The following is a 26,272-nucleotide window of genomic DNA, read 5'->3' as shown; positions in this document are numbered from 1 at the left end:
ACTCTCTTCATCTAACAGCCTGGCATATTCTGTGTTGAAACACAGCAGGTCTCAACTTCCTCAACAAGTTTTAAATGTGATTATGGAAGCTAGAAGACCTAGTACAAGGAAAGTGTACGCAGAAAAATGGAAGAGATTTTTATTTTGGAGTACAGCAAAGAATTTGGAGATTTCTGAGCCTAATTTGAGTGTGGCTCTTCAATATCTTACTGAGTTATTGGACAAAGGTTTGTCCTTCTCTTCCATTAAGATTCATGCTGCAGCAATTTCAGCTCACTATGATTGTGACCCACCATTGTTTTCGCATCCTTTGTTCAAGCAGTTTCTTAGAGGGGCACAGAATATAAGACCCCCACGTAGAGCTCCTACTCCTGCTTGGGATCTCAATTTTGTGTTGGAAAAACTTACTCTACAACCTTTTGAGCCTGCAGCTACTGCTGAATTGAAATACTTGTCATGGAAGACTGCTTTTCTGTTGGCTATTACTTCTGCAAGAAGGGTGTCTGAGTTGCAGGCCCTTATGGCAGTAGAGCCCTTTTTGATTTTCCATAAGGATAGGGTATCATTTCGTACTAATCCTTCTTTTATGCCTAAGGTGGTTTCTAGTGTGGCTTTAAACCAAACTATTCATTTGCCTACTTTTTATGCAGACCCCCAAAATAAAGGGGAAAAGATTTTGCACACTTTAGATGTGCGCAGGCAATTGCGTTATTATTTGAGCAGGACTAAGGATTTTAGGCAGTCTCAGCAGTTGTTTGTTTCTTTTGCTTTGAGTTCGCAGGGCAAGCCTGTGTCAAAACAAACTATTTCTAGGTGGATTGGGTTTTGCATTGCATTTTGTTATTCCCATCATGGCAAGGAGATTCCAGCTGGGATTAGGCCTCGTTCCACTAGGGCTACTGCCACTTCAACAGCATTTCTAAGGGGTGTGGCAACTAAGGATATTTTGGAGGCAGCTACTTGGAGTTCAGTGCATACTTTCTCTAAGCATTATCACCTTCCTCTCTACTCTAAGTCTAGGGCTGGTTTTGCCACAGCTATTTTGCAAGGCATGTTGTCAGCTCCTGCTTCTTTATGATTTGCCAGCCCCCCTTACCTCTGCTTTGGGATTCTACCCAATTGTTAGGACTGCAGCAATGTGGAACGAAGAACATAGTACAGTTTTGTACCTACCATAAATGTAGATGTTCGAGGATCCACATTGCTGCAGTCCAATTTACCCTCCCTCCTTCCCCTCTATGTTTAGGGGTGGTTGTGTAGGTGAGGTTATATGCTGATATTTTTGTATATGTTGTACATATTTTTGGTGCAGGTATATTGGGCCTTGTCTTTTTAGGGTCTTCTGACATCTGGGGCAAGAAAAGACTGAGGATATGGCGTCGGTCATGCGCATTAGTACCCTGACGTACTGACGTCAGTCTAATGCGCCCTGACCGACGCCAGCCATATACTTTGGTATTCGGGCCGACTGGACAGCGGACTACCCAATTGTTAGGACTGCAGCAATGTGGATCCTCGAACATCTACATTTATGGTAGGTACAAAACTGTACTTTTGTCATCCTTGGGTTTCTGCAAAGCAGGAAGTCCTAGGAGTTATTACTGCAGCAGTGAATCTACTATTGTCTCCATTAAGTAGGTATCACCAGTTGTGGTGTCTCCACTTCAGACCAATGAGGAAGGTGGTGTCTCCAGTAGCATTTTTTTCCTTGAAAGCTTACATTCTCTATTTTGAACCTACTAATTGTAAGTTTGTAGCATGGAAAATTGTTCGGTGCGGTTACATTTGCTTTTTATAAGGTTTAATTGTAAGCCCAGGCTGCCACAAAACCTTAACTAATTTGCTCTCGTCAAAGGAGTTATCCAAATTACCCCGAACCAGACCTTCTAGAAAACATTTCCTAATTCTCAAAATGGAGTATAGAGCCCAACCTTTATTTGGTGTGCATATACAGCCGAGGTTTATAACTGGCCAAAAACTAGTGTGAATACTGACATTAGCTATTTGTTCAGATTTGACACTCTGGCATCTATTTGCACTTCCCCAAACAGTTTAATTTTTTGTTTCACTGCAGTGCTTCAGGGCTTTGTAGCTATCCCACCCAGAGTCTAGTGTAAGAGCATGTTTTATTTTTGCACTTTTTCTTTCTTGATGGTGGTATGGCACCATTAATACACAGTGTCAGCACAACTGTGTAGTATCTTTATGTAGCAGCAGATTTTTGAATACCGGGATCACTCCTGCAGTATGGACTCCCATCTTTCCTTCCCCTTGCTAATTTTTCTTTTTTTGGGATTTGGGGGGGTGGGGGGCGACATAGTTTGGTGTATTGTCTGCATGAGTATGCATAGTTTGGGATGCTGGTTGTCTTGGGGGGAGTTTTCCTTCATCCCTGGCATATTACCTGCAAGACCCCTCTCCCCCCCCCCCCACCATTAAACCAGCAACCTGACCCGGATTTAGTGAAATAGTAACAAAGACAATAATTTTCAAATTGGAGTGTAACTTGGAGCTCTAGAGAGGCTATTTTACTAAGCTCTAGAAAATATGTACTGTTTCTTCCTAGAGTCTGTCTGAATATCTTGCAGAGAAAGAAGACTGGTTTGTGCAGGGTATTAGCAGAACTAAATAAATGATGCTAGGTGGGAACGTGTTCTGCAGAATTTATTGTGAATGCCACTGCAGTAGTTTTCTCAAACATCTACTGGAATTTTGTTCAACAGCTGCATTTTCTGAATCTGTGTGGACTCCTATTGTTAGAATAATCCTTCTTGCTTTTCCTTGTTGGTGCAGCCTATCTGCTTGTCTGATGGTTCTCCATGTTCATTAAATACATACTTGCCCACATGTAAATAGGGTAGATATCAGTAGTTTTCAGAAGACATACTTTGGTGGTTTTGGGGAGGTAAACGTGCTGTTATATTGTGCTGTGATACCTAATGGTGTTAAACCTGTGCTTTCAGATATGGTAGAAAACTTAAATCTATAGTTGAAATGGAATGAAAGGCTGAACCCACTCAATGGCCCTTGTATGAGTTTTTGTAGACAAGCTGAATCAGTTGTCAATACAATTCTACGTTTGTGAGGAGCTTTTAAAATATAATTGGTTTGAGAGAATGTTACACAGGGTGCAGCTGCAGCCAGAAAACGTTTTTCACATTAAGTACTAGACTAGCTGTCCTTTCCAGGCCATTTTAAGCCTACACTATTTCATTTTTGGGGCTCAAAATAATGTATCCCATTTGGTTATAGATGGGCCTTACCCATCCCTTGGTCGATAAATGTGCATTACCCCTAATTGACTCAAGTCGTACCTAGATAATTTGAGGAGGACCCATACATGCGATAAATCATTTAGGCGCTCCCTTTGTTGGAAAATTTACCCCTGGACTGCTCCCCTGTACGGTTTCCCATCCATAGATCTAAGTTTACTTGAATATGGATAGGGATGAATTTTGTTATATCTGGATGGGAAGTCTGTTTTACAGCAGCAGTATTCTGTGAGATGTACTGCCTTCGCAAACTCTCCTCTTGATGCAGAAGTGTTTTATATCTCTAGACAGAATTTCTGGTTCAGTTTGACTTTCATGTGCAATAAATTAATCAGTAATGGGTAGGCGGATGCATTGTATGACCGACACCATTTAGCAGTCTGTAGGATATAGTATTCTGAAAGGGCTTTCAGTCTTACCATGTATTGTCATGTTTAGCCTTCTATTAACGTATCTATACAGGGTTTCCAGTTGCATCTCTGGACAGGTAATGTCAAAGGGGGCAATTATTTTCAATGACTAGCCTAATGACAAGTAAAGGGAGACACTGACATCCTAAGATCTTAGACAGTCCCTTTATTTACAAGCTGTGTGATGTAGGACTTACAGTCGACGCATGTTCAGAAGTTGTCACTGTCCTCAAGTTCCCAAATATCGAATAGCTGTCAACTCCATAGGGGCATATTTTTCCAGAGGTGCAAAAATGCATTTTTCTGACATTCAGTTTGTACACTATTTTGGCAGTAGTTATTTTGGACAATCTTCTACAGGATGGCTCAAACAGAGCTCTTTGGTATTTGCTTTTACTTCAGAAAAGTTAATGTCAAACAGGAGAGGTCCCAGCACAGAACCTGGGGAACTCTACTAGTGAGTGGTGTCTGAAGGTAGTTAGCCCTATTTTAATTTGTATCCTGAGTCCGTTGGTGATCCAGTGGGTGACACGGGGGTTTATTCCCAGTTTAACGTTTATACCAGTGGGGAATTAAGTTTTGGCCCGATCCAAAGTGTGCCATTTTGTCTTCATCCATTGGTTTAGTGATCTTTAAAAAAAAAAAAAAAAAAAAAAAAAAAAAAATATTCCACCAGGTTGCAGAAGCATGATCTGCCCTTGACGAATTCAGACTGAGACTGGTACAATGGTGGTTCCCCATGTTAATTCAATGATAAGTTGTTTCATGGCTTTGCATGTTAGGCTTGCTAAACATATGGGTCTGTAATTGCCTGGGTCTGTGGAAGGTCCTCTCTTATGTAGATGAATGACTAGCAGTTCAGTTGGTACAAAACATCTGTAGCCAGAGATTGGACAGTGTTAGGGATGTGGCTAAATTGTGCTTCATGGTTTAAGGTGCATGCTGGGATTTTTCAGGCCCCATCTATGCAGTATGTTTAGCTGTTAGTATTACTTTAGGACTTGGTCTTGTGTGATAGCTGGAGACTGATTTTGGGTGCATCATGAGGAATAGAAGGGGGCATGCATCTACATTTATGGAGAATTAACTGTTGTGCAAATTTTATTCTTATGGGTTTAATATTTGCATGATGGAATGAGTAGTACTTGCTAATTAGCAGAGAAGGATCTTTGCTGCAAAACTCTGCTTCCAGATTCTTTGCTTTGAGGTCAAGTAATGTAGGCTTGCAGAATTCACTTGTACATTATATTATGTTAGAAATGTTTTTGCTCAGATTAAATTAACTTCTGTGTTTTATTGTGGCTACTTTTGCCTTTTTAATGGCTAAGGTGAAGCGCATTTGCATTGTGATTAAATGTTGAGCAGTAGGTCATTACTGAACCCTTTGAAAAAAACAGTATTTTTTTCTTTGAAGCTGCTGTTGCTGTACAGAAGAAGAAACGAAAAATGAAAGACCTGAACAAAAAGGGAGCAGTTGGTGATTTACTGGATGCTTTTAAAGAGGTGATTAAAAATTCTATTGCATAATAACTCTTGTACTAAATTAAGAAATAAGCATTTGATTACTCTTAATTTCACCGGCTTAAGAAGGTTTGTTTATACCTTGGGTCGGAGATGGGTGCTTAGAGGGCAGAAAGGCAGGCTGCGTTGCATAGTTTGTTTGCTACTGTGGAAGATTCAAGTTCTCCCTTAATTTCAGATGTGTGGCATGTTGACCATTTCATTTCTAAGTCCTTCCCCACTTGTAAAGGGGTCTTCCAACATATCCTTTACCTCTTTAGGCCAGTCAGCATGTTGATGCATATATTGAAGAGGTTTTTGAGAGACTCAAGCTTGTGTGGTAGCAAGGCTCCATATGTTTTTTGATCGGGTCCCTGTTGCAGTCTTGATAGCAGAGATCTTTGCCACAGGTGTGAGATCTGACAGCTGGCTGACTTCTACTGAATTCTTCCCTCCCTGATCAGGCTTTCTCATTGTCCTCATGGATGTTGACAGTAGCAGTGTATGATGGGGATGGCCTGTCATCTTTCTTGCAGTAAGTGTGTTGGTGTTGCAGAATTGTTTGGTTTTTGGTTTACTCCCCCAACTTCTTGTAAGTGGGTAGGTACTCTTTTGGAGGATTTTCTGCTACCTTAAAATCGGATGTCCTTTACATTCTTCCTCACTGTTGGATTTTCGGATCCAACATTTTATCCAATTCAGCTGTATTTTCAAGACTTTAGGATTTGAGTCTCGCTCCTCCCTCCCCCATAATGCATCATACATTTTCTAACCCCTCAGATCCTGATGTTCATCGTGCATACAGCTACAGTCATAACAGATGGGTTGTCCTGCCGTCAGGCGGGTCCTCAGTCGGCCGAATTCCAAAGTCTAGGTCCGGCGTAGAATGTCGTCGCTTCTTCCCTGACGTCAGTGCGGTAGGGGTATAAAAGAACCAGCTGACGCCATTTTCTCCAGTCTTTCTTGCCGCGCGGTGCCCGAAGCAGTTCGCAAGTGCCGGTTGGCCAGCTCCTGAGATTACGAAAAGTTTTCAGCCGAAGTCTTCTTGAAAGCTAAGTACCCCGTTGGGGTAACTTTTCTTGCCTCAGATCGATGTCAGACAGTTAATAATTGCATTTCATGTGGGAAGCAAATACCACAAGGATTTCCATTCCTTCTGCATTCCTTGCTTAGGCCCAGACCACGACGTTTCGGCCTGTCGTTTTTGTGCTAGATTGAACACACACTATTAAGCGTCGGGCGAAGTTCGCCCAACACTGTTTTGGTAAAAAATTTAATTACATTATGTCGTCGGATATTCCGACTCCAGTTTTGAGTAAGACGCAAAGATAAGGACCGGCATGAGGTCCGCGACTTCTACCGACACCACGCTAAAGCCGGCTATTGGTGATCCGGTTCTCAGCGAGGCGCCTACACAGCCCCTGAGTACCGATGACGCTTCTTTAGCGGTGTCTTCTGTGCCCGAGGTCGCAGGCTCCTCGGCCTAGACTACAGATACTGATGCCACTCTTGGCGGGGAAACTCAGTTTAGACAGGCCTGCAACCTCTCAAGGTGTCTTCAGGCCTTCCTCTTTTTCCATTAAAGCTTTCACAAAATCTAAAGCAGCCATGAAGACTAAAAGACAAGCTCCACAGAGCCCCTCTCAAGGCCCCATGCCTAAAAAAACAGATGCTCAAAATGGCTAAGGATTTGATTACTCTTATCAGGGGTTCTCAACCCTCCTCGGACAAAAGGCCCAGAATGGAGGAAGACTACCCTTCCTCAGACCAGGCCTCTATTACCTCAGAACATTCTGAGGACCAGGAATATTCATATTCCCCTTTTGAAGATTCTGATGCTGAGGAGTCCATTCCCTCTGTTTCCCCCCTGAGGACTATTCCTTTGGGGAAACCTTACATACCTTGAGGGAACACTTCCACTGGGAAGGCCAAGATTACTCAGATTCCAAGAAAAGGCTCAGGGATTTTCTTTTGCTTCCTCAGCACAGGCCTCTGGCTATCCCTCCTGTCTTGGACATACTAGATGATGTGTACACAGAGGCTAGCCTTAACCCAGATTCTTTACCTCCAGCTCCTGTTAAACCTGACGGGTATTACCGGGTTCCTGATTCACACCAATTCCTACACAAAAGCCATGCTGCTGACCCAGAAACTATTTCACAGGGTCCCAAGGGAATTAAGGCCTCTACTGCCAAAAACCCATTACTTTCAGAGAGATTCCAGAGCTTTAGAAAGGTGGGGGGGAAAAAGGTATACACCTCGGCCACTTTAACCATGAGGGCATTAAACTGTCAGTTCCATATGTTAAAGTATCAACAGTTCTTGTTATCTCAGTTGAAAAGCAAAATGACACAGCCTGAACAACCAGACTTGAAGGAGTTGCAGGATTTGTTGCATAGTGCAGAGGAAGTGGGTAAACATACCTTGCAATGTGGTTTTGATTCTTTAGAGGCCTCATGTAGAGCTGCTGTTACAGGGTCTGTGATACGTGGACATGCTTGGCTCAAAGAGCAAACCTTACCAGATCATGTCAAAGCTAAATTACTAGATGCACCTCTTCAAAAAGATGTATTGTTTAGTGTTAAAGCTGAGGAGGTATTAAAGAAAATGGAGGGAAAGGCAAGATCAATGCAAACAGTGAAAGATTTCTTACAGGTACAACCTCCACGTTTCAGCAGAAATTGGCCTTCAAAAAATTGGTCCTTTCCAGCCACGGACAGACCTCAGAGGTAGATACAGGTGCCCGAGGGGTAGAGGGCAATCTCAAGGATCATTCAGAGCTAGACAATGGCAAGCGCCTACACCAAGAGGTGGAGAGGATAGATCACAGCCATTCAGAAAGCAGACACAATGACTTTCCCCATTTGCATGCCAAACAAAGCTTTAATGGCAGCACCTTTAGGCGGAAAACTGGCATTATTTTCAAAAAAATGGCATATTGTCACAAAAGACAAATGGATCTTGGACATTATAGACAGAGGCTACAGAGTCCACTTTCACACCCTTCCAAAAATGAGGCATGCCAAACCTGCCACAAAATCAAAGGGCAGAGGCACAAAAACAAATTTCACCTCTCATGGACAGGAAAGCTATTCAAGAGGTACCTGCACAAGAACAGGGTCAAGGTTTTTATTCCAGACTATTCCTGGTACCAAGGAAGGACAAAGATTGAAGACCTGTTTTGGACCTATCCATCCTAAACACATTTACTCGTACCAAAATTCAAGATGCTCACATTACAGCAGCTTCTTCCCATGCTGGGCAAGGAGTCTTGGCTGGTAACATTGGACCTCAAGGAGGCATACCTGCATGTCCCTATCAGACACGATTGCAGAAGATACCTCAGATTTCTTGCAAGTTCAACCCATTATCAATTCTCTGCATTGCCCTTTGGCTTATCTACTGCGCCCAGAGTGTTTACGAAATGCCTGGCATCAGTAATTGCCTTCTGCAGACTTCAAGGGATACAAATATACCCATATCTGGATGACTGCCTGATCCAAGCGGACAGCAAGCACATACTTCTGAAACACCTGGCGTTTGTAATAAAGTTGTTGAACTTTCTGGGATACGCAGTCAACAAAAAGAAATCAAAACTAATACCCTCTCAATCAATAATTTTCCTGGGTGCCAGCTTGAATACAAACACCCAGATGGCCTACCTCACGCCAGAGAAATAAGGGCAACTATCTCAATACTTTAGAAAAACGGCAACCTTCACCAGGCTGACTGCAAGGTAAGTCCTGCAGGCTCTGGGATTCATGGCATCTTGCATCCTTTTAATCCCATGTGCAAAGCTGCATATGAGGAAACTTCAATGGTACCTAAAAAACCTATGGTCTCAACACAGCCACAGTTTGGAAACAATTATACCACTCATTCCATGTCTTCAAAAGGAATTTTTGTGGTGGGCTCAAGCATGCCAAAGAAACATAGGTCTCCCCTTCTGCATGCCTCAAGCAAATCAAATCATCACAACAGATGCCTCGGACTACGCCTGGGGGGCGCACATGACATATCAGTGCATTCAGGGCAAATGGTCCCAAAAAGAAAAGCACCTACACATCAATCAAAAGGAAATGCTAGCAGTACAAAATGCTATTATGGCCTTCAAAGACCTACTGCATCCAGGCCAGCTATTGATAAGGACAGACAACACCTCAGTGATGTGGTACATAAACAAACGGGGAGGAACTCCTTCATATCCCCTGTGCAGATTAGCCATGTCTCTTTGGAACACGGCTCTGGAATTACAAATCCTACTTCAAGCACAATTCCTACCAGGGAAGGAAAACACGCTGGCAGACAAACTAAGCAGAAATATGACAGATCCACACAAATGGAAGTTGCATCGTCAAGTTCTCGCAAAGATAATCCAGGCATGGGGAAGACCAGACATAGATCTCTTTGCTACCCACAGAAATTACCAACTGGAAAAATTTTGCTCAAGGACCTATCCACAGACCTGGAAAGTGGATGCACTTTCTTTCAGTTGGGCAACATTGACAGTTTATGCCTTCCCACCTCTTCCTCTGTTGCCCAAAGTTCTATTAAAAGCCTGAGCAGACAGGCCATGGATGATTCTCATTGCTCCGGACTGGCCCAGACAACACTGGTATCCACTCCTGAGGAGCCTGACGCATTCCCCACCATGGATCCTGCCTCTAGTGCCTCCTTCTGTTGACCCAGCACAACTTCAAAACTCTTCAGTCAGCTGAAAACCCTCAATCTAGCCACATGGAGGATTCCTTGATTTCCCAACAGACCCTCCTCTCCAAGGAGGTGCAGGATGCCATCTTGGAGGCCAGAAGGCCTTCTACTAGAAAAGCCTACTCCGCCAAATGGAAACGGTTTTGTGCCTGGAATCAGAAAAAGGGCCAGAATCCTTGGGTACTAAATTTACCTCAAATACTACAGTACCTAGCTGAGAAGTTAAACAGTGGACTTTCCTTCTCCATCGAGATCCATGCTTCAGCCATTTCTGCACAATACAACACTGATCCTCCTTTATTCTCACATCCTCTCTTAAGACAGTTCCTCAGAGGGGCTAAGAATATAAAACCCCCAAGGAAGCCACCAGTACCTGCTTGGGACCTCAACTTCATTTTAGAAAAACTGACCCTGCCTCCATTTGAGCCAGCTGCTTCAACAGATCTGCAATTTTTATCATTGAAAACAGCCTTCCTTCTGGCTGTCACCTCAGCACGCAGGGTTTAGGAACTACAAACCCTCATGGCTGTGCAACCTTTCATCATTTTCCATCAGGACAGTTTCCTTGCGAACCAACCCTTCCTTTATGCCAAAGGTAGTATCCAGTGTAGCCTTAAATCAGACTATCCACTTACCTACCTTTTATCCTAACCCACAAAACAAAGGGGAAAGACTACTACATTCCTTGGACATTCACAGACAACTTCGTTATTATTTGGACAGGACAAAGCCATTCAGAAAATCAGAGCAACTTTTTGTGTCCTATGCTACAGGTGCTGAAGGAAAGGCCATTTCCAAACAGACAATCCTATGCTACAGGTGCTGAAGGAAAGGCCATTTCCAAACAGACAATCTCAAAATGGATAGCCCACTGCATACGCTTTTGTTACTCATTTCATGGTAAAACTGTACCTACAAGCATCAGATTTCACTCCACAAGGGCCACAGCTACCTCTGCAGCTTTTTCAGGGGGGTTCCTACCAAGGATATTTTGGAAGCAGTCACTTACTGCTTGGAGAAATTGTGTGCAGAACTCCATCACCTTCCACTATACTCTAAATCTAGAGCGGGCTTTGCCACAGCAGTCTTGCAGGGCATCCTTACTCCTCCTAGTTCCACTTGGTGCCTGCCACCCCTTTTTAGCTTTGGGATTCTACCCATCTGTTATGACTGCAGCTGTATGCACGATGAACATAGTACAGTTTTGTACCTACCATAAATGTAGATGTTCGAGTGCTAATACAGCTGCAGTCCAGGTTTCCCTCCCTCCATCCCCTCTTGGGACAGGCCTTATGACAAACACCTCCTCATACAACCTGTTTGGGGTATTTTTATGGTGTATTTGCTTGCAAACTACTGTTTTTTGATTATATTGCATTATTACATAAGTTTATGTTTTGCCTTCATTCTGGGGGCACCTGACATCTGGGGCAAGAAAAACTGAAGAAAATGGCGTCGGCTGGTTCTTTTATACCCCTGCCGCACTGACATCAGGGAAGAAGCGACGACATCCGACGCCTGACCTAGACTTTGGAATTCGGCCGACCGAGGACCCGCCTGACGGCAGGACACCCCATCTGTTATGACTGCAGCTGTATTAGCACTCAAACATCTACATTTATGGTAAGTACAAAACTACTTTTGCCGCCATCATGCCAAGACGTGATCCAGAATCTTGAGCTTTCAATAGTTAAAATAGCCTTAAAAGTTAATATTTCTTAGTAATTAAGTGAAGCTCTCTAAAATTCTAGAAGTCATCCAGGAGGTCCCAACTGAACAACCAGGACACAAACTTACTCAAATTACTTTTTGGTGCCAAAGAAAACGGTGACCAAGATCAATACTAGATCTCAGAAACCTGTACCTATATGTTGAGGTAATGGTTGATCTGAAGTAGTTGACTTTATTTGGTCCTCAACCTGTGGGTATTCTGATCCGAATCTGATCAGAGGTGGCTGCATCACTAGCATCGGATCACAGCTCAAAACTCTTCTCCTTACCTGTAATGCTCCCTGCTCCCTTCTCCCTCCTTCCCCCAGATCTCATTTGCCACTGAAAAAGCTATGCATCATGGTCACTGAGCTCCAGGCTGTGTTTTGTTTAAATCACTGTTTTTTGAGCAGCTTAGGATAATTTTTCTTTTTCCATCCTCTTCTTTTCAACCTTCCCTACTGCATTAGTCAGATTAAACAAAAAATTAAAATAATTGTCGTTTGTATAGTTTTCCCCTTGGCCTCCCACTCCCTCTCCTTTTCGTGTGTGATTGTGGGTGCTGGTTGTGCTGATTATTCCTAATATGGCTGAGACCCTCCCCCAAGACAGTATTTAGGAAGTGCACAGTGTGTGTGGTCTTAAGCTCTCCCCCAGCTGATGGCCACACTGTCTGTGTAGTATTTGAGCATGGCCCATTTGCTTATCTCCTGTCCTATTTGCGTGGGCTTCAGCCCACAGGCCCTTGAGGACAGGAAGGCTACGCTGGTGATGAAAGGCTTGCTCTCTTCGGGGATGGCCGTCCCTGCAACTCCGACTTCACAGCCTCTACTTTGGCCGCTTACTGCTTCCTATTCTCCCCAGGCCTGTGGGACTCGAAACTCCCACCATGAGGTTTGGGGAAGGCAAAAACAAAAAGGACAAATCTAGGAAGCGGTCTCTGGACTGCTTGGCTCTGGCAGGGCCTCCTACCAAATCTAACATCCCTCCTAGGCCCAGTACCCTTCTGCTCTGATTGCCCAGGTTTTCTTCTGAGCTGTTGGTATCTAGGCCCCTATTTAGAGGTTCCCCTCCTCGGCACTCCCGGATGGTGTCTGCTTTCATCAAGGTCAACCAGTAGTTTTAGCAAGGCAGAAATGGACAGGATGATGTGGAAGTTCATCCGTACGCAGATCCAGGTGGGAGTCTTGCCAGCCCCTCTCTCCCTTCGGAGCTGGGAGCTCGCAGCCCTTCATCTGCATAACTCCTTGTCCGATCTGACAGTCTTGGAGTCATTGGATCCGAGGACTCTCAGGGTCAGTGGGTCTGCGCCGATAGTACCTTGTACCTCACTGGCCATTGCCTTGAGTTAAATCAGAGCTCTCCAAACCATAGCCTGGGCGTCTCATTCGAGGGGGCACCGTCAGCTCCAAGCCTGTTGGAGTGCAGTCTCTCCCTCGGCATCTCTGCTCCTGCAGTCTCAGCTCTGACTCTCCTGTCGGATGAGAAGTGCGGCTACCTTGCTTGTTTCTCAAGAAGTGCGCTCCCCCTTGGGATTTGATGTGATGGAGAGGGTTCTCGAGTGCGTCGAGACCCCTGACAATCTCATCCACTGACACCGCCCCGACTCCCATGGCTCTGTTAGCCCAGACCTTCTTGTCCTCTCAGGAACAGCCCCTGCTTTTACTGTGCCTTAGGGAGCTTCCGGTCGAGAGCATCAAGACGTTTGCGAGCTTCCCCCAGAGTTCCATTGAGAGGAGGCTTCTCGCAAGCCAACGTGCAAAATGAAGCACCTGAACTGTCCAGAGTACCTCATGGATGACACTGACTTGGAGGAAAGGGAGGGTTCCCCCAGGTCACCCCTTTGGAGATATCAGGAAACTCCTTTGCCAAACGGGGGTCCACCCAAAAACCAACCCCAAAACAGTCTGTTTCTGTAGGCGTTCAGCACGGGCCCATCTACCTCCTGGTTATAGCCCCTCGCGGACCCACATGTGGACCTGATAACATGCATAGCATGGATGGAACTGGGCCCTATGGAGCCTATTCCCATCCAGATAAAATACGGAGTCCTCCAGCAGACAGGACTAGCTGGAGTAAGAGGACCCAGTCGACGCTATGATAGTGGCGAGCTGCTACAGAGCTTGCACAGTAGAGTTCTACAGTCCATCCTGCTGACTGGGAGTAGAGTACTATGGACCATGTGGGGAAGGAGTTGCAGCAACCTTTCCCATAAGGGTGCTCAACTATTTGGCACATGTCATCAGTCTGCAGCCTGACCTGGTTAATGAAGTTGCCGAGTCGCCCTTGGAGTCCATGTCAGCAGAGGGCAAGACATTCTCCACATGAATTGCCACTCTAAAAGCAGTGGCCAACACGTTCGTGCACCTCCTTTCCCATGCTACAGAGGGAGCCTGCAGGGTGGCCCGGTCTGGCGGTGCCATGAGGCATCACGCCTGGCTCAGTCTGTTAATTCTCAGAACCCTTCAAGGTGTCCTTTGTTCATGTCCCCTATGATGGTTCTTCCCTTTTTGAGAAGTCTGTGCATGAAATGCTGGTCCAGAGTGAGAAGGATGGGATGGCACTCTGCTGTAAGGATCCACTTCTCTGCCCCTCAAAGTTGTTTTTCTAGGAATCAGCAAGGGGCAAAGATGTGGTTCTGGAAATCTCAATTCTCACGGGTCACTCAGGAGTAGTCTTTCCCCAGAGGCAGACGGGGTTATGATAGACACCGGCCCAGAAGCAGAGGTGTTGGAGAAATTTCAGATCTTGAACCATTCTCAGGCCAGCACAGCAGCCCTGAGGGCACTGCCTGAATTCTCGTCTTTGTAGGCAGTCGGGGGTAGTTTCTCACTGCACCCAACGGAGTGCGAGTCTATAACAGACCATTGGGTGTTGCAGTACCTATCCGGAGGTTATTGCATCCCATTCATAGAGCCACTTCTCCCACCAGAACACCTCCCAGAAGATCCACCCGTGCAAAGGGAGGTAGCAGCTCTAGAAATAAAGCTGCTAAGAAAATGAGTCATCCAAACCAATCCTCGAAGACCAATCCGGATTGGGCATTTATTCCGGGTTCATTTTAGTGCCCAAGAAGGGGGGGGGCCGCTACGGCCCATTCTGGATCTTTCCACCTTGAACCAGTCTGTAGCCAAGGAAAAATTCCAGATGGTCACCCTTCAGTCCATTTTGCCCTACCTGCAGGAAAAGATTAGATGTACTCGATTGACCTCCAGCACACGTACTATCGTATCAAAATGAACAGGTGCTCCCACAGGTTTCTCTACTTCTGGCTGGAGGCCAGTCATCAGTTCAGTGCCTTTCCCTTTGGTCTCACCACAACCCCCATGGTGTTTACCAAAGTGATGGTGGTAGTAGCTGCTCACTTGAGGCTTCAGGGAATTCAGGATCTGAAGTAGTTTACTTCATTTGGTCTTCACCCTGTGGGACTACGGATCTGTATCTGATCTGAGCCTGCAACTATTGCTAGCATCAGCTCTGAGCTCCAGAATCCTCCCTTACCCATAATACAACTCTGCTGCTTTCCATCCCCAGAACTCTTTTGCCACGATTTGCTTATACAAAGTGTCTTCTGAGCTCCAGCTAGCAGTGGGTTATTTAACTTTGAGTAAAACATTTTTTTCGACAGATTAGGTTAGCATAGGTTCCCCTTCTCCCCTCCCATCGCTTGGATGTCTAGTATTAGCTAAAGAGAATAGTGTGTTCTGTGGTGCCCCCCCCCCCCCCCAAGTGTTCTATAGACTAGTGTGGTGTGTGTGGCTTTTAGCAAGTATTTGCCTGTCTTTTTCAAGGCTTTCTACTTGGAATGAAGGCTCTATGGCAGTGACCGTAACTCTTCGTGTGCTCTGTTACACATGCGGATTCTTGGACTCCAGCGGTTCAGTGGTCCCTGTTAATGCTGCCATTGACTTATCCTATCCATCTCAGTCGAGTGTGTTTGTCGCCCCTCATATGGTGGTTGAGCGCAGTCTCCCCCTCGACATCTCTGCTCCTGCAGTCTCAGCTCTGACTCTCCTGTCGGATGAGAAGTGTGGCTACCTTGCTTGTTTCTCAAGAAGTGCGCTTCCCCTTGGGATTTGATGTGATGGAGAGGGTTCTCGAGTGTGTCGAGACCCCTGACATTCTCATCCACTGACTTCGCCCCAACCCTTTGTTCCAGCCCCTGCCTAAACCAGTCACCATGGATGCCTCCCAACTCTGGTGGGGGGGGGGGGTTTGCATTGTTCAGGCAGGACAGTCCAAGGCCTGTGGTCCCCCATAGAGACCAGCTTGCATATCAGTGTCCTAGAGATGAGGGTGGTCCTAGCGTTGCAGGCTCTTCATGTCTTTCTTCCTCTGGGGATGATTGCCATTAAGTCAGACAGCATGTCAGTATGGTATATCAATAAACAGGGAGGGACCAGATCTTAACCCTCTTACTCCATTCCCAAACACTCATGGCCTCGCAACAATCTCCACTGGTTGCTTTCTCATCGCAATGTACATTCCAGGACGGTCTGACATTCTAGCGGACAGACTAAGTCTGAGTATTCTGATGCCTTACGAGTAGTCTCTGAATCTCAGTAGCGGAATCTATCTTCGAGTGGGGTCAACCTTGCTGCGATCTCTACGCATCTTCGAACGTAAAGTGCAGCAAGTTTTTTGCTCTGAAACCCCCCCCCCCTCCACCGAGGGAGTCCCCCAGAGACGCTATAGTTAATGCTTTCCTCCCATTTTTTTATATGCTTGCCCACCAGTACCTCTTATTCCGAGCTTTCTACAGAAAACTTGTAGATTGGGGAGCAAAGTGATCCTCATTGCCCCGTTTTGCCTCACCAGGTATGGTTTCCTTTTCTTTGGTCTCACCTGACTCCGGCTTGGAACCTGGATCCCATTCAGGATCTGATTTCACACCCTTCAGGGGTTCCTCATCAGAGTCTGGACAGCCTGAAGTTCGCTGCTTGTCTGCTCCAGTTCCCGTAATTGTTAGGACTCCTGGACTTTCCTCTTCAGGTAGACTTATGAGCAGCTAACAAAGCAGATCTTTGACCAGGAAGGTTTATCGCAGCAAGTGGAAAGTTTTTCTTTCTGGGCCTCGCAAAGAAGTTTAGATCCTTTCACGGCCCCTATTTCCGATCTTGATTTTCTAGCTGATATTTTCCAGCATGGAGCTAGTTCTACTGTCAAAGTTCAGTTGGCTGCCATTTCTCATTTTCATGTGGAAGAGAATTCTGCCTCCTTAGCATCTTCCACTGTGTAAAGTTTTTATCAAAGGCACCTCTTTATTATGCCCCCCCGGTCAAAGATCCTGTTCCTCGTGGGACTTTACTATGGTTCAAGCTTTGGTCGCTCTGCCTTTTGAGCCTGCCACAACTGCAGATTTAAAATTATCGTGGAAAACAAATTTTTTGGTGGCTATTACTTCTGCTAGAAGGGTTTCAGAATTACAGGCTTTGTCCATCAAACTTCCGTTTATGATTTTTCATAAAGACAGTTTCTGTTCGAACCAGTCCATCTTTTCTTCCAAAGGTGGCATCACCAGTCAATATCAATTAGACTATTTGCCTGTTCTTTCCCAATTTTCCGAACAAGATGGGAGTACAAGCTCCACATGTTGGATATTCATAGACAGTTATGATCCTATTTGTACAGGACAAAAAATTTCCGTAAATGTGATCAGTTAGGTTTCCCCAAAAAGGGTTTATAGAAGGAAACCATCTCTTAAGGTAGCTGTAGCTAGATGGATTTCTTCATGCATCCTGCAGGTCTATAAGGATAGAGGCATGTCTCCTCCAGGTCAGGTAAAAGCTCATTCCCCCTAGGTCCATGGCTACATCTGCAGCTTTTTGGTGTAGTGATGTTTGGATGACCTTTGTTCTGCAGCTACTTGGTCCTCATCTCACACTTATTTCTCATTACAAATTTGATTTGACTTCTAGGAGAGCATCCTTTGGTTCCGTGGTGCTCCGGAATATCCTTCCATGATTGTCTCCCAGGAGTTCAGTAGCTGGGAACACTGTCACACAGGTTGAAGACCAAATGAAGTAAACTTCAGATAAAGAAGTTGTGTACTCATAACGTTCCATCTGAGTAGTATTTAATTTGTCTTCAACCGTGCCTCCCTCCTTCCCCTGGACCTTGGCTCATAATCAGCCTACGGGCTGCAGTGTAGGTCAAGTATATTTATCAGGTCAGGTTTTCAGTATAAGTTCAGCAAACTCGATCTGGGGAATGGAAGGCAGTGGAGGTGTGTTATGGGTAAGGGGAGGAGTCTGGAGCTCTGAGCTGATGATGGCAATAGTTGCCGGCGCGGTTCCGATACAGATCTATATTCCCACAGGTTGAAGACAAATGAAGTACAACTACTCAGATGGAACGTTATCCTGAGTACACAACTTTTCCTTACCTGGACAATTGGCTCCTTCCCGCCCCCAACAAGCGTCTGCTGTGCAATGCCAGGGACCATTTCCTGGTATTGGCTAACAGTCTGGGCATTACTGTAAACCTCAGCAAATCATCCCTGACTGCAGTCCAAACCCTAGACTTTATAAGAGCTCTATTGTATACCATACAAATGGAGGTTTACTTCGCTGCAGAAAGAGTACACAATTTAAGACTTTTTCTTGCATCTTCACTCAGTGGAGACTGTTCTGTGGGCTCTGGGTTCCATGGCAGCCGCAATCAATCTTCTACCCTTTGCATGACTTTGTATGTGAATTTTCCAGTGGACGCTAGCAGTTCCGTATTCTCTGCTAGATCTACCTGTCACATCCAGTTCAGATTTTTTTTGGGCTTGCAGAGAGTCTCTTCACTGGTGGATTATCTCCCTGGACCTTGTCAAGGGACATCCCTTTGTTCTGTCCTTTCCCACAACCACAGTGACCGCAGACTATTCCCATCTAGGTTGGGGGGCATTGCTCGGGAAGAACTGTCCAAGGTACGTGGTCCCATTCCGAGACCAGTTTGCATATCAGTGGTCCTGGAGATGAGGGCAGTTCTAGCGTTGCAGGCCCTTCATGCCCATCTTCCTTTAGGGACTATTGCTTTTCAGACACATCAGTAGTCTGGTATATCAATAAACAGGGCAGAACCAGATCTTTCCCCCCTCTTTCGCAAAGACATGAGATTGTGAGTGGGTGGCTTCCGGCCACTTTCTGGTGGCAATGCACATTTCGGGGAAGGTCCAACATTCTGGCAGACAGGCTCAGCAGTGCTCTTCTGATGCCTTACGAGTGGTCTCTGAATTCTTCAGTAGTGGAACAGATTTTTTTCAAGTAGGGTCGGCCTTGCTGAGATCTCTTCGCATCTCCTTCCAACACAAAATGCAGTGAGTTCTTTGCTCCGAACTCCCATCGGGGGAAGCCCCCAGAGACTCACTAGTTTATGCTTGTCCTCCCGGTCTTTATGCTCAACAACCCCGTTACCTCTCATTCTGAAGTTTTTTCAGAAAGCTCACAGGTTGGGGAGCACAGTAATCCTCATTGGCCAGTTCTGGCCTCGCCAAATCTGGTTCCCCTCCATTTGGTCTCACCTGGCAGGTCCACCATGGATCTTGGATCTGGTTCCGGATCTCATTTCGCATCCCTCAGGGATTCCTCACCCAGACCCGGACAGTCAAACTCGCTGCATGGCTGCTCCAGTTCCATTAATGCTTAGGACTCCTAGTTTATCCTCTCCGGTTAAAACCATTTTGGTGGCTCAAGTCTATCAGAAAAATATATCTTAGCAAGTGGAAACTGTTATCTATATGGTCCTCTAAATGGGACCTAGATCAGTTTATGGCTCCGGTTTTGACTGTTCTGGAATTTCTAGCAGGTATCTTTCACTAAGGCGCTAGTTCGTCTGCTGTTGAAGTCCAGCTGGCTGCCGTCTTTAATTTCCATGTGGGGAAAACATTGGCTTCCCTAGCTTCTTCCAGATTTGCAAGACCTTCCTTAAAGGTACCTTTCTATTAAGACCCCTGGTGAAAGATCCTACACCTCCATGGGACCTCACCTTTGCACTTCAGACTCTAGTCTCTCCTCCCTTTGAGCGTGCGGCATCAGTAGACCTACATTTCCTATCCTGGAAAACTGCCTTTTTGGTGGCTATCACTTCTGTTAGGAGGGTATCGGAACTTCAAGCATTGTCCATTAAAGTTCCTTACATGGGTTTTCATAAGGACAGGGTTTCTTCCCTGCACATTAATCCTTCCTTTCTCCCCAAGGTGGCTTCAGAAACCAGTATCAATCAAACTATCTTATTCCTATGTTGCAGTATTCATGTGGGATTTCCTGCCTCAGGTTACCCATGCGTCTGCTTGTATACAAAAGCTTCCATTTTGTTGCAGCTGTGTGAAACGTCACACGTAGGGCCATAAACCAGGGGCATTAAATGTGACATTTGCACGCACAGACCTTGGAACTTTCAGCTGCAGAGGACCAATGCATAGTGTGCTTCAGTCCTTCAATGCAAACATCTAAAAAGCTAAGTACCCCATTGGGGTTTTCTTATTAACTTGCTAAAGCTTGGTTTGTTGTAGCAACTCGTAGCAGATGTTTAGTGTTTCACTGTTGCAGTAATTGCATTTGGGTAATTTGCTGGCAGGTTGTCCTCAGTTGGCCTGAATTCCAAAGTCTTGGGGCCTGCGTCGGTTGCGGTCTTCTCTTCCATGACGTCGGGTCGTCAGGAGTATAAAACATGCAGCAGACACCATTTTCTTTTGTCTTCCTTGCTGTGCGGTGCTCGAAGCAGAAGCATTTAGCAAGTGCTGGTCGGCAGAGTACTGAAATATTCGTATTTGAGTATCAGAACCGAAGTCTTCACTAAAGCTAAGTACCCCATTGGGGAAACTTTTTTTTCTTGCTTTTACCGATGTCAAAGTTAATTGTATTACTTGTGGAAAGCAAATACCTCCATAAGGATTTCCATTTATACTGTATTCCTTGACTAGGCCCTGATCACAACATGCCTGGCTGTCGGTTTTGTGCAAGATTTAATCAACGCACTATTAAGCATCTGTATATTTTTGCTCCAAAGTATTTTGGAAACAGATTTAACTACCCAGAAATGTCGTCTGATGGCAATCGGACTTCCGGAGTACATAGAAAATGCAAAGTAAAGGACAGAGAAAGGCAGTCACGATCCAAAACCGACGAAGCTTCTAAGCCAGTCGCTGGTTCACCGGTACTCGGTGAGGTGCTTTCGTAGCCCCGGATACCCGCTACCTTCAAGTTGCAGGCCTTTACTGACACCCATGTGGTGTCTGGTATGCCGCAAGATACTCAAGGTATTGGACCGACGGATGTATCTCCCTCAGATGGGTCTGGAGCCGCTGAGAAGTCACTGGCTTCTGAGGGTGTTTTCAGACCTCAACATTTGTATATCAGACAGCTGCAAAACCAAAAACAAAACCAACTTCTCAAACTAAAAAAAAACGCATGAGCCACATGCACAGGCCTCTCTGCCTAAAAAGCAGATCAGAATGGCTGAAGACCTTATTACCTTGATCAGGGGTACCCATCCCCCTCCAGATAAGAGGCCTAGGCAAGACACTGACTGATTCTTCAGATTAGGTTTCTATTTCTTCTTATTCCTCTTCTGATCAGGAATTATCTGTACCTTTCTATGAGGATTCTGATGCTGAGGAGTCTATTCCATCTGCATCTCCTCCTGAGGATTATTCATTTGGAGAAACATTGCATACTTTGAGGGGAGCATTTTCACTGGGAGAGTGAAGACTTCTCGGAATCAGAAAAGAGGCTCAGGGACTTCCTTCTCCCTCAGCACAGGCCTTTAGCCATTCCCCCTGTCCTAGACATTGTGGATGATGCGTTTTCGGAGTCAAGCTGGACTCCTGACTCCTTATCTCCGGCTCCCAGTAAGCCTGACAGATATTACAGGGTCCCTGACTCACGTAAATTTTTATTTAGAAATCCTGCTGCTGATCCTGAAACAGTTTCACAGGGTCCAAAGGGAATTAATTCCTCGACAGCAAAAAATCTTACCCCCTCTGACAGAGATTCAAGGGCACTGGACAGATGGGGGAAAAAAGGTTTATACATCTGCAGCCTTGGCATTCGGGTCCTTAAATTGTCAGTTTCATATGCTTAAGTACCAACATGTTATGGGATTGCTGAAACAAAAAATGATTTCAGAATGTGCAGAAAATAAAGAATTGCAGGAATTATTGCATACAGCTGAACAAGTAGGAAAGCATACTTTGCAATGTGGGTTGGATTCCTTAGAGGCCTCTTGCAGGGCTGCAGTTACTGGATCTGTGATTAGGAGGCATGCCTGGTTAAAGGAACAACATTTTGCCTGATCATGTTAAAACTAAACTGCTAGATGCACCTTTGCAGCATGATTCTCTGCTTGGTATTATGGCAGAAGAAGTTTTAAAGAAAATGGAAGACAAAGCTAAGTCTATGCAGTCTGTTAAAGACTTTTTACAAGTGCAGCCACCAAGATTCAGTAGACACTTGCCTACAAAAAATTGGTCCTTTCCTGTGTCGGCTAAAAGGGGCAAATCCAGATGCCCTAAGGGTTCCAGATACCAGGCGCAAGATTCATACAGGTCAAAGCAATGGGGCGCTTCCACCTCCAAATCTGGAGGAGAAAAAGCGCAAACCCTACAGAAAGCAATCCCAATGACTTAACTCTGCCTATACCAAGCTTTTATCTTTTGGCAGCACCCATAGGGGGAAAATTAGCACTTTTTGCTCAAAATTGGCAGTTTGTAACCCAGAACAAGTGGGTACTAAACATTGTATCACAGGGATACAGATTCCATTTCCACACTCTGCCAGTGGCAGATGGTTGGCCAGATCTGCCAAAAAATCAATGGGCAGAGGCACAGAAACAGGTTACGTCCCTCATGGATATGGGGGCCATTCAGATAGTACCAGAACAGGAAAAAGGACAAGGTTTTTACTCTACTGTTCTTGGTACCCAGAAAGGACAAGGCCTGGCAGCCAATAATGGATTTATTGATTTTGAACACATACCTGGACATTCCAAAAGTCAAAATACTGACATTGCAGCAGCTTCTGCTCATGCTGGGCAAGAATGCTTGGCTGGTGACTTTAGACCTAAGAGGCATACCTGCATGTTCCAATAAGACAATCGTGCAGAAGATACCTCAGATTCAAGGCTGGCTTAATGCATTACCAATTCTCTGCACTGCCCTTTGGCTTATCTACTGCACCCAGGGTCTTTACAAAGTGCCTGGCGCCAGTAATTGCATTTTGCAGACGAAGTATACAAATATATCAGACGACTGTCTCATTCAAGCAGAGAACAAGGACATTCAGCATCTGGTGTTTGTGAAAAGGCTTCTGACATGCCTAGGGTACACTATAAACAAAAATAAATCACAACTAGTACCCTCTCAAAAGATAACATTCCTTGGTGCAAGCTTGAATACAACTGCCCAGATAGCTTACCTCATGCCTGACAAAGGCAAATGACTACCTACTTCAAACTAATGGCAACAAAGACCCAGTTATCTACAAGACAAATTCTGCAGGCTCTGGGCTTCATGGCATCTTGCATCCTACTGATTCCATATGCAAGACTGCATATGAGGAAACTTCAGTGGTACCCGAAACGTTTATGGAGTCAACATTCTCAGTCTGGAAGCAATGATTACTCAACTCCTTGCCTACAGCAGGAGTTACTATGGTGGGCAAAGGCATGTTACCAAAACATGGGACGACCCTTCACCCCCCCCCCCCACCATCCAAACCTTGACACACATCAGATTATGCCTGAGGGGCCCACATGGCAGGAAGATGCATTCAGGGCATATGGACCCCAAAACAAATGCATCTACATATTAACCAGAAAGAGATGCTAGCTGTTCAAGATGGAGAACACCACAGTCTACTGATGGATGGAGAACACCACAGTCTACTGATGGATGGAGAACACCACAGTCTACTGATGGATGGAGAACACCACAGTCTACGGATGGATGGAAGGAAAACACCACAGTCTACGGATGGATGGAAGGAAAACACCACAGTCTACGGATGGATGGAAGGAAAACACCACAGTCTACGGATGGATGGAAGGAAAACACCACAGTCTACGGATGGATGGAAGGAAAACACCACAGTCTACGGATGGATGGAAGGAAAACACCACAGTCTACGGATGGATGGAAGGAAAACACCACAGTCTACGGATGGATGGATGGAAAAGACCACAGTCTACGGATGGATGGAGATGAATGGAAAAGACCACAGTCTAGGGATGGATGGAGATGAATGGAAAAGACCGCAGTCTACTGATGGATGGATGGAAAAGACCACAGTCTACTGATGGATGGATGGAAAAGACCACAGTCTACTGATGGATGGATGGAAAAGACCACAGTCTACTGATGGATGGATGGATGGATGGAAAAGACCACAGTCTACTGATGGATGGATGGAAAAGACCACAGTCTATGGATGGATGGAAAAGACCACAGTCTACTGATGGATGGAGATGAATGGAAAAGACCACAGTCTACTGATGGATGGAAAAGACCACAGTCTACTGATGGATGGAAAAGACCACAGTCTACTGATGGATGGAAAAGGCCGCAGTCTACTGATGGATGGATGGAAAAGGCCGCAGTCTACTGATGGATGGATGGAAAAGACCACAGTCTATTGATGGATGGATGGATGGAAAAGACCACAGTCTACGGATGGATGGATGGAAAAGACCACAGTCTACGGATGGATGGATGGAAAAGACCACAGTCTACGGATGGATGGATGGAAAAGACCACAGTCTACGGATGGATGGATGGAAAAGACCACAGTCTACGGATGGATGGATGGAAAAGACCACAGTCTACGGATGGATGGATGGAAAAGACCACAGTCTACGGATGGATGGATGGAAAAGACCACAGTCTACTGATGGATGGATGGAAAAGACCACAGTCTACTGATGGATGGATGGAAAAGACCACAGTCTACTGACGGATGGATGGAAAAGACCACAGTCTACTGATGGATGGATGGATGGAAAACACCACAGTCTACTGATGGATGGATGGATGGATGGAAAACACCACAGTCTACTGATGGATGGATGGATGGAAAACACCACAGTCTACTGATGGATGGATGGATGGAAAACACCACAGTCTACTGATGGATGGATGGATGGAAAACACCACAGATGGATGGATGGAAAACACCACAGATGGATGGATGGAAAACATCACAGTCTACTGATGGAAAACACCACAGTCTACTGATGGAAAACACCACAGTCTACTGATGGAAAACACCACAGTCTACTGATGGAAAACACCACAGTCTACTGATGGAAAACACCACAGTCTACTGATGGAAAACACCACAGTCTACTGATGGAAAACACCACAGTCTACTGATGGAAAACACCACAGTCTACTGATGGAAAACACCACAGTCTACTGATGGAAAACACCACAGTCTACTGATGGAAAACACCACAGTCTACTGATGGAAAACACCACAGTCTACTGATGGAAAACACCACAGTCTACTGATGGAAAACACCACAGTCTACTGATGGAAAACACCACAGTCTACTGATGGAAAACACCACAGTCTACTGATGGAAAACACCACAGTCTACTGATGGAAAACACCACAGTCTACTGATGGAAAACACCACAGTCTACTGATGGAAAACACCACAGTCTACTGATGGAAAACACCACAGTCTACTGATGGAAAACACCACAGTCTACTGATGGAAAACACCACAGTCTACTGATGGAAAACACCACAGTCTACTGATGGAAAACACCACAGTCATGTGGTATATAAACAAGGCAGCACACACTCAATACCCCCTTAGCAGATTAGCCATGACACTGTGGACACAGCTTTGACCTGCCAAATACATCTTCAAACTCCATTTCTGCCAGGAAAACAAAATATGCTGGCAGACTATTTAAGCAGAAACCTTATGGATCCTCATGAGTGGAAACTAAATCCCAAGTCTTCAGCATGTTAACACAGAAATGGGGGAGCCCAGACATCTATTTGCCTCTCCTCAAAATTATCAGTTGAAAAGATTCTGCACAAGGGCTTATCAGACAAGCATGGAAAGTGGACGCCCTATCCTTCAGTTGGAAAAACCCATCAGTTTATGCCTTTCCTCCTTTGCCTCTTCTCCCCAAGGTCCTCCTAAAAGTCAGACGAGAAACCAAAGATGATACTAATTGCCCTGGACTGGTCCTGCCAGTACTGGTACCCAATCCTAAGGAACTTCTCAATACCCAGCTTGGACCTTACCTCAAAGTCCTCAACTACTGTCCCAGCAAAACATTCAGATTCTGCACAATTGGCTACAGACACTGAACCTGGAAGCAGTGCTGATCATGTAGTTATACAAACACCTCTTAGTAAAGCTGTGACTGATGTCATTTTGGAAGCCAGAAGGCCTAGTACTAGAAAATCTTATGCTGACAAATGGAAGAGATTCTGTGCTTGGAGTAAGGCACAAGGAACTGATACAGCAGAACCAAATATTCCTCCGATATTGCAATACTTAACTGAGATGCTTGACAAAGGCCTATCTTATCAATCAAAATCCATGCCTCTGCCTTTTCGGTTCAGTACAATACAGAGCCACCAATCTTTTCTCATCCGTTACTAAAGCAGTATCTTTGAGCCAAAAATTTAAGGCCTCCTAGAAGATCACCATTACCTGCATGGG

At 45.2% G+C, this 26,272-nt stretch overlaps 1 protein-coding gene across 1 annotated transcript in view; it reads left to right on the top strand.

Annotated features, from left to right (window-relative positions):
• The window catches only part of LOC122801252 (eukaryotic translation initiation factor 4 gamma 1-like), a 2,968,223-nt gene that overhangs the window by 1,150,313 nt on the left and 1,791,638 nt on the right, over positions 1-26,272 (top strand). The window contains exon 11 of the mRNA XM_044070804.1: positions 5,097-5,185. Coding sequence (XP_043926739.1) covers positions 5,097-5,185 — 89 coding nt within the window. The remainder of the gene's footprint in view (positions 1-5,096; positions 5,186-26,272) is intronic.

The sequence above is a fragment of the Protopterus annectens genome, chromosome 4.part1 (assembly GCF_019279795.1).
Source record: "Protopterus annectens isolate FY-2018-M chromosome 4.part1, PAN1.0, whole genome shotgun sequence".
Classification (NCBI taxonomy): Eukaryota; Metazoa; Chordata; order Ceratodontiformes; family Protopteridae; genus Protopterus; species Protopterus annectens.
Note: the sequence above shows the minus strand (reverse complement) of the source record. Positions and strands in the feature narration are given on the sequence as shown.